Raw genomic sequence first — 9,227 nt, forward strand, 5'->3', positions numbered from 1 at the left:
GTGCTCGGCAGTCAGTAGAAGATCTCCCTGCTGACAGCTCTCATGTGTGTGGCTGATGTCCTTGCCGTGGGACTGATCTCACTTTGGGTCAGGGCCAGGCCTGATTCGACAGGACAGAAAATGCAGTGTTCAAATAAGAAAGGCAAGCTTTGGGAAAAAAGTGCTACCAGCAGTAGTTGAGCGGGTCGGAGAATGCAAAATGGCTGGAGTTGCTGTGTGTAAGCGTTTAAAGTAGTCTGGAGTTGATTATCTGCTGTGTCTCTAAGCAGAGGGTGTAAACACTTGCCACTGCAGTAACTGAGCTGCTGTCTGCAATTAAAGCTAACTAGTAGTTGCTGACCTGCAGCCTGCTATTACAGCATCTCTCACTCCCCACACCTAGAGGAACTGAGCTGCAGCCGTTGTGGAAGTTGCGCTGGCACAGATGAGCCAAAAAAAAGTTTGCATTTTCAAAAGCCTGAGAAGCAGTAACTGTTGCAAACTATTCTAGCATTTGGATATATTTGAGACCATGAGCCCTGGTGCCAGCCTGCACTCATGGGATGGTTTGAGCATGGGGCTGCAGTGAGAGCAGGCTGTGCTGTCAGAAATCTTCCTACCATCTCTGCTTGATTTGGCCCCTGGCGCCAGGTTCTAGGCTGGCCTTTAGGGTTGTTTGGCCGAGGAAGGATTTTTCAAAAGACTTGCATTCATAGTCAGGGTGCTTAAAGTGTCCTGGACTCGGGTCTCACCACAGTCAGGTGCTGTACTTACTCATGAAGTTTGCATCAGCAACTCTTTGGCAAGGGACCAAGCGCTGTTACGATCAATTCCAGGAACCTGCAGCTAGCTCTACCTCACTCTTCTCGTCCACTTTCCTACGGGTTTGTGCCTGCCTAGAGGGCTGTCACATGCAGAAGGCATGTCAGTCAGTCTGCAAATATACTTGGGGTTTTGTTTTTTGAGTAGAAAGGAGGCTTCAAGGAAGAGGTAGCAAAAGGTGTAGGTGAATAAAAATGAGTTTGAGCAGTTACTGTCCGTGTGAGCTTTGGCTGGGTTTGGTTTTGTTCTAAGTTTGCAGTATTTAGAGGTATTTTTCAAGCTCATTTAGTTCAGTGATAGATGAGAGTTTCTGCTAATCCTTGCTGAAGCCTTGATTTTTGACACAGTACTTAATCAGCATGTTACTTCTCAGTGCTACCAGTGACACACAAAAAGTTGAAATGATTAATCAAGTTATTTGAACAGATTTCAACAGGATTAAGAATTAACTGGAGTTCACCAAATTTTTCCAGCTGAGATGCGGAACAGGGTTTTTCTTTTACTCAGGACAGCAAGTTAACGTGTAACAAGAAGTTTATCTCATTTGGGCAGTGCTTGTAATTTAAGCTTAAATGGTGCATAGACAGGTATTTTCAGTGTAGAAATGGCCACAGGTTTCTGGCAGAAAAGTGTTTTACAGGCTCAGTCCTTTAAAGACTTTGACTGTTCACTCACAACCTTTTTAAAAGAAAGGAGGATCTGAAAGCAGTAACTGGCAATACTGGGTTGGTCTCATGTGCCAACATTCCCCTAGGACTAGGACTGATAGTCCAAGGGTCCGCTGGCCTCATAGCAGGGTTTTATACACCCCCAGACGCCTCTGAAGTTCAGCTCCGGGTCTGAACCTCACAGCTCAGGGCCATCTCTTGGGGAAACTGGAAACACTTGCTGCTTTATGCTGGCAGCTGGACTGGACAAAATAAATGCTTCAAAATTTAATTTGAAGTGTGGTTATGGTCAGAAGAGTGACTGTAAAAAGGCATCTCTTACTTAAGAGATACGCTCCCTCTGTGTCCTTCAGGCATTTCTGCTGATCGTACTGATTCAGGACAAGTAGGTACCACTGCGCTGCAAAACCAGTAACGCTGGTGCAAAGAGCTGGATTCCCTCCTGCTACCCGCATTGTCAGCGAAAGTATTTGCTATTTTCTAGTGCAGATTTTGAATAATTGGATGATGGACCGCAAGGGAGAATAAAGCAGCTTGATTTTTCCAACTGAAAAGAGGTTTTTGGTCTCAAAATTAGAAAAAAAAATGACTGAAGAGTATTTAAAATAAGCTGATCTGACCAGAGTGAGAGTAAATCTGAAACCTTTCCGTGTCATTTTTACATCAGCTTTCAGAGGTCCTCTTCAGAAACACAGGCAAGCGCTGGTTTCTGGCCTGTTTTTGCAGGCGAAGTATTGCCATTTTTCCTTGACTTATGTTTCTTGCTTATTTAATGTTGCAGTGATGATTTCCAAGTGAATAAATAAATAAAAATCACACATGAGAAACTCTGAGGGCTGAGCAATGGAGCAGTAAGGCCAAAGAAAGAAAGGACCATGTAATTCTAAAAGATTTTTTCTGTGAGAAGTGTTGATGGTTCTTTAAAATGATTTATTGGAAAAATTCTAGGCTACAAAGCCATAAATCTGATGAAGTGTTGTTTTACTTTGAAAAACAACAATGTAAAAATGCCTCTTCTGTACTCAACAGATCTTTTCTTTGTACATTCGAATCCAGAGATGTCTTCTGGTTACTGCATTGCCAAAAATAATTTTCTTCAGCTTTTTTACTCCAGTTACCTTTGAAGAGTCTGTGTCACTCCAAGGACCATTGGTTGCACTCTGTTTCCTATTTTGAATCAAAAGCACTGTTATTTCTGCTTTTATAGTTTTCATTTCTGAGACGAGAGCTGAAAAGTGTTTCAACCCATGACGGTGCAGATACTTGCCTCGTAGGAATTCCCAAAGAACCTAACCTGTGTAATCCTGTTCGTCTCCCTCTGTGTTTGTATGTTTGACTACTTTAGAAAATCCTTCCCATACCAATTGAGAGTCATTCCTGTTCAAGCTTGATTAATGATTAATCGTATCAAAAAGAAACCGTTGCGATAAACAGCACTTCTGGTCATTGGCCTCCATTGCTCCAAGCGGCAGATGAGCAGGAAGGATCCCAGCCGTCCTAAGCTAAGCTGTTTGCCTGGGTTACCTCAGCAGAACCTGATGTGGGAATCGCTGGCATGCAGAAAGACACATGGCAGATGACACAGACACATGACAGCATTTTTGCAGGGTTTTTCAGAGCCAAGCTGCACGCTGAATACAGCCATAGTCATGTACAAAGCACAGCTCTGAAACCTTCCCTGGAGGGGCTGGGCAGGAAGGGGGGATTGCAGCAAAACGCCCTTGGAGAAATGCAATTAGTGTGTTTTTGTAGCACTCTCAGGCACCTGGTACATTCTAAGGGCAGAGTTACACATTTTTGCCTTTCTCCTGGAGATTTAATGCTTTTTTGGACTGTAGGAATAGCAGTTTTTAAAACACTTTGATATTTTGTAGAAAACTTGGAGTGATACAGAGGATACAGAAAAAGAGCAATCTGTCTACCAAACGTTAATGACTAATCCATTACTTTATGTTTAGAATAACAATTAAAACATTACTTGAAGAATAGCTTGTTGATGTCTAACTGTGTTAATGCAGCTTAGCGTATGATTTGACAAATGCAGAATAAGACCCTGATGAAGCAGCAGCCTCATAATGATAGCAATATATCTGTGAGACAGTGGTAAATAAAAAATGTCTTCTCTGACAGAGCTTATTTTTCTTCTCCCTCAGGTGCATATGTATTAATAAGATTCCTTCTTATTTCTTCTAGGCACTAGTAACAGATGTGCAGTTTGGCCCTATGAGACTTCATCAAGATCAACTTCAGGTATTGCAGCAGTTCAAGCTGAAATCTTAATTTCTAAAAATTCACAGATGTTAGCTTAGAATTTGTGACTGGATTTTTTGGGGTATAGAGATCTTCACAGAGCGTTTTTGTCAAGTGCTAACGTGCACCTAACAGATTTTTATAATGACATTATATATATATGCAATGGCGTACACATCCTGCTGCTTTTCTCCAGCCATCTCAGCTCATAAAAATAGACCTATCTGTATTTTTTTTCTGCTGTCAGTTAGCTTGTAATCAATTTAGTGTGTGCCTTGTTTTATATTTAACTGGTAGTCAATTCTTAATCGAAATCTCATTAAAATGATACTAAGCCAAATGTCTTTCTGAGGTCTGTTACAGCCGCATTATACAGCATCAACCAAACCTCCAATACAATCACAAAATACATGAAGTGAGCTTGGCAAAGTATGGTGGTTTTTGTTATTCATTGTTGACTGGCATTAATTCATCCTCCTTTATATCTTTATTAATAAATGTCATATGTCAGTTGTCCCCTTATTTTGTCTGGGATGAGTATGAGGTTTGCAGATACATGACTCCTTTGGACTTCCTCTGAAAATTCTCCTGTATCCCATGGCCTACTAAACCCATTAATAACCCAGGATGTTCCTCAGTAATGGCAAAACTCCTTAGTGAAAGTGATCTGGACGTGATAGTTTGAAAATGTCCATCTTCAAGAGCTGCAATTCAACATATTCCTGAGCTATTGTCAGAACAGACAGTAATAGCATTGAACATCGCATCTTAGGATCTCATCCAGCTGTTCCCCAAGCATAAATCAGAAACATTCCTCGAATATTTCTGCCTCCTTTATTGTCATTAATGATTGTATCGCTTCTGTCCAGTCATAGGCCACTCTAAAATTCTGCAGATTTATCTTGGTAATGCAGCTGGCAGGTATGAGGGAAGGAGAAGTTAGACAATGTTACATTTGTGCCAGAGTCTGTCATACAACTCAGATCTTTGGACTTGCTGTGCTATTGCTAAAAACCATTCTTCCACCCTTTAAGAATGTTATAAATTAACTCCACTAAGTATAGCCCAAACTATGACATGTTTTTGCGAAGAGTTTTGCAGGTTGCTGTAAAGGGAATCTGAACTAAATGAGTACCAAGTCCTTTGTTCTTACAAAATTACGCACTATGTGGGAGCATTAAGATTTACTGGTAGACATTCCACCAACCTGGTCCAAAGTGTAACCAGCACTGGAATTCCTAAAATCACCCAGAAGATAAACAGCAGCGGGATGGGTGCGAGTTACACATGCTCCACATTATTGTCTGACCAAAGCATTAGATCTAAGTGTGGTTTGATTGAATTACTGAAAGGTTGGTGTCTTGGGACAATAGACCAAGTGCTGGTTTTTAGTTATCTGTCTTTCCCAAAAGGTTGCATGTACTGAATCATCCAGAAAATCAACACTAACATAGATCTCTAGCCTGCCATTCTCTGTATTCTTTCAGGCAAAAGAAGTTTCCTTATACAAAATATCCTGACACAAAGCAGAATCACATCAGTGAGCGTCTTCCTTAGCAGACTTTGTTTATCTTATGAAACATATTTAATCCTAGAATTTGAAATACGTTTTAGAAACAAGTGGGCCTTATCATACTTCAAGTATGTGGGCATTCTATTGATTTTAAGAAGGCTGAGAGATTAATGTTATTGGCAATTACACAGCGAGTTAGGATAGAGGAAATGCTGGCTCATAGATCTGAATTCCAGTTCTGGATTTCAACCGTGATAATCTCCTGTGATAGAAATCCCTTGGTAAGCCTTGCATAGGAGTCACACGGGGATGTATTCCATATGCAGAGGTACTGCTTAGGATTTTAGTCTTGCTTGAGTTCATCTTGACCAGCCTGTCTGTAGTTTCCAGAAACCCCGCAGAGTTGGCTGCAGCCAGTACTTTGGGGAACTAGAATGAGATGAAAAGGAAAGCACATTTTTCATCATGCCGTTGAAACACTGTTAAAAATTAATTCACAGGAGGTGAACCATGGCATTTTTTTCTGAAGTATGATCCTGGCAAGAAAAACAAAACCCAAGAAAATTGTTTTATGTGAGACAATTTCAGTGAAGAAAAGAAGACTTGCTGTTATTTCATGTACACTGTCTGAGACGTAGGCATCTAGTCACAAAGAAAGCCTAAGATTTCTTTGTAGCGGATGACATGAGTGCCATTTCCCAAACTTGTTCATCCCATGTGGATATAAATGGCTCTGGCAGACTGTTTATGCACTTGAAACGCCTCTGTATACTGACAATTATAAAAAGCAATAATAGTATGTAGAGAGCAATTCTGTTAATGGATTAACCCTTGGAAGTGGCTTTAAAAACGTGTTAAGAACAGGCAAAAGTCACAGAATCTACTGTATATGGAAGACTTGTTTGTAATGAATCACTGTCTGTCTTTAACCCAGGTACTTTTAGTGTTTGCCAAAGAAGATAACCAGAGTAATGGGTTCTGTTGGGCATGTGAGAAAGCTGGATTTCGATGCAATATTGCCAGGACACCTGAGTCTGCACTAGAATGTTTTCTTGATAAACACCATGACATTATCATTATTGACCATAGACATTCCAGATACTTTGATGCAGAAGCATTATGCAGGTAAGCACAATTTCAGTGTAACTGGTGCTTAACTATACAGTTAACACCTGATCAAAGGTTTTTTTGTTTTTATATGACCCTTTTAGAAAATCTATCAAAAGCTGATACTTTTTCAGACGGGTGTCCACTGGCAGTATCAAATAATGTTACCTCAGCGCTTTAAATGTGCTATCTGCAGCATTTTTGGTTGTGTGCTAGGATATCTGAAGCTTGATCTTGGAGCCACCGTGTCAAAATTTCTTGCCATAGTGAACTATTTTTTTTTTCAAATACCTGGTTCCTTGTTTGCACATTAAATTAACTGCAGAGATCACAAGTGCCACCAAGCGATGTAATGAATACGTTCCCTTCAGTAATGTTCTGAATTTTTTGAAATGGCACTTGCTGTTGAGTAACTCCAGATGCAAATAGGCAATGTTTTGTGTGCCTGTTTCCATACCTACAACACTTGAAAATCTGTTATGAAGAGCAAAGTTGCAAACTGATTCCAAAAATACTTTCACAAACGGCTATAAAGTATGAAAAAAGGGGAAAACTATTTGCCTTTCTGGGTCGCTCCATAGAGACTTGACAGGCAGTGGTGCCTTGCTTCAGTGACTTTCCATTGAAATACCCCTTGGGAATGTGTCTAGACTAAATACAGTCCGTGGGGTGGGGGTGGTGGGGTCAGGTTATGTACCCTGCGTGAGCGTGGTGGGTTCAGGGCACTGGGACAGAGGCTCTTCTTGCTGAACTAAAATAACTAGATAAGATCTTCGTCGGACAAAGGCCTAGATATCAGAGTTGTTCCCCTTGTTACATTTTTACCCTTCTGTCCCAGAATAATGTAAAACAAGGGAGGCCAAGTCCTTCAAACAAGTCCATTACGTGCTGTTTCAGAGGAGAGGATTTTTGCTATCTCCTGCTGAGAGTATTTGAGGTTTAGATTAATCTACGTCCTCTGTGTCTTGTTTTCATATAGTCTCAGATATTGCTAAATTTCTTCTGCTTTCTTAGTGGTCCAGCATGCTTGGGATTTGCTTTTTGTTTTGTTGTTAAACCATTTAAAAGAGATATTTTAAGAAAAGTACTGTGTGAAGATTCTGTAATGTTTTGACTGAAATGTGAACTTTACAAATGTTAAATGATTTGCTCTTTACTTAAAGGTCTATCAGAACAACAAAACCCTCAGAAAATACAGTCATTATCGGTGTAGTACGAAGGTAAATACCTTTACTTTCTTATGTGATCAACAAAATTTAAATCTTATAATTGTAAAAGTAAATACTGCATGAAAAATCTTGTCTTAGAACTTCTTGCTTTGCTAGTGATAATGTGTTAGACCATATGGAGTTTTCACCATCCTTGACCACAGGATTGGAACAGGATTTTTGATTTCAAGTTTTTACTAAAGAGGTCTCACTGTGGGGTTTGTTTTGTTTTTGTTTTCCTCCCTCTCCAAATCACCGTAGGCTTTAGGAGTATGTTTCAGACAACCTCTGCAACATCACGTACAGAACTGTGGAAATGCCTCACTGATCTGTATTTTTGGCATTAATAAAAGTAAGAGTTTGAACCTGTCTTGATCTGTCTTCCAGTCTGATTAATCTCAGAACAAATAGGAGATCTGTTGAATTACAAAAAAAGATACAGAACAATTTGATCGGTACAAAGTAGCATCTGACCATAGGAGTTTTAAAAGCAACTATTGAGATACTATGGTATCTCAGTAAAGCAAAGCATATGCTTTTTTCCTCCTCCTGCCTTCAAAAAAATTACTTACATAGCATAAAATTATGTAAAAGTATCAAAAAGCAGTATATTTAATCTGAAATTAAATAAAAGGAAGATAATTTCCATAAGGTACAACTTTGGGAATGTCCATTTCTCTGAAAAAAATTATTCTGAAAGCCAGTCCTGAGATGTTGAAATTTCCCATTAAAAATCCTGTTTTCCACCACCATCTCTAGCAAACATAAGACTCTAATTAAACATTTAAAGGGATTCCATTATGAATATCAGCTTCAGTGTTTTTATGTCAGGAAGTCTTCTGACTATGGTAACCATTGCTTCTATAGCCAGAATTGTCTCTCATCGGACTGACACGAAAGAATAGAGGAAAAAAGGGCAAAAGAACAAACGGTAACTCAAGAGCTGCTTCTTGTACATCAGAGAGAAAGACACCCCTGGTTCTGTGGGCCAGCAGTTCCTTTAAAAGTGAGGAGAGCTTGGAAGCTGGGCTCACAATTAGGAAGTTGCTCTAAAGGGTTTTTTCCCTGCAATTCATTTTTGTCTTTTCAAAATGTTCCATTGTGTGCTGGGACAAGATAAGAGCCCCCTGCAGTGACAATATCTCAGAAGCCTGAGCTCTCAAACTTCTCAGATGTGTATAGTACCCCTGTCTACCGAAAACTTCAGAAGTGAGTGTGCCTTCCACTGGGACTGAGGTGACTGTGAGGCTCCCATGTGCTGCGCACAAGCATCCTCGAGTCGCCGTTTAGGATTTCACAGAGACCTTTCGCACATTTCCTCTCCTGTTGTAAGAAGCATATTTGTGAAAAAGCCTGACATTCAGCCAGTAGCGTATGGAGGGGTCTTCTTCATTTTCCTGCAGTTCAGTTTGTTGTTGTTGTTTGGGTTTTTATTCCATTGCAGAATGTGTGTCCTCTTTCATCGTGCTTCTGGGAGGCAGCATTGCCAGATCGCTGGCGTGAGGAATGGGGAGATTTTTCTGACAGCTGCCCTTCTCGCTCTGCTTAATTTTGGGCAAACCTTGTACTTTAGTTGCCATTGTTCTCTTCATGCATAAGAAACAAGTGCATGCAAAACAAAAAGATGTGCCATAAGATCCAAAATTTCCCACGTAAATAAAAGCTATTGTGCCGTCTGCT

At 40.2% G+C, this 9,227-nt stretch overlaps 1 protein-coding gene across 1 annotated transcript in view; it reads left to right on the forward strand.

Moving 5' to 3' along the window:
* The window catches only part of LOC104545952 (high affinity cAMP-specific and IBMX-insensitive 3',5'-cyclic phosphodiesterase 8A-like), a gene marked incomplete at its 3' end in the record, with an annotated part of 106,706 nt that overhangs the window by 80,093 nt on the left and 17,386 nt on the right, over positions 1 to 9,227 (forward strand). Inside the window, exons 4-6 of the mRNA XM_010191219.1 lie at positions 3,684 to 3,719; positions 6,167 to 6,357; positions 7,503 to 7,559. Coding sequence (XP_010189521.1) covers positions 3,684 to 3,719; positions 6,167 to 6,357; positions 7,503 to 7,559 — 284 coding nt within the window. The remainder of the gene's footprint in view (positions 1 to 3,683; positions 3,720 to 6,166; positions 6,358 to 7,502; positions 7,560 to 9,227) is intronic.

This window comes from Mesitornis unicolor, unplaced genomic scaffold (genome assembly GCF_000695765.1).
Source record: "Mesitornis unicolor isolate BGI_N332 unplaced genomic scaffold, ASM69576v1 scaffold929, whole genome shotgun sequence".
NCBI lineage: Eukaryota > Metazoa > Chordata > Aves > Mesitornithiformes > Mesitornithidae > Mesitornis > Mesitornis unicolor.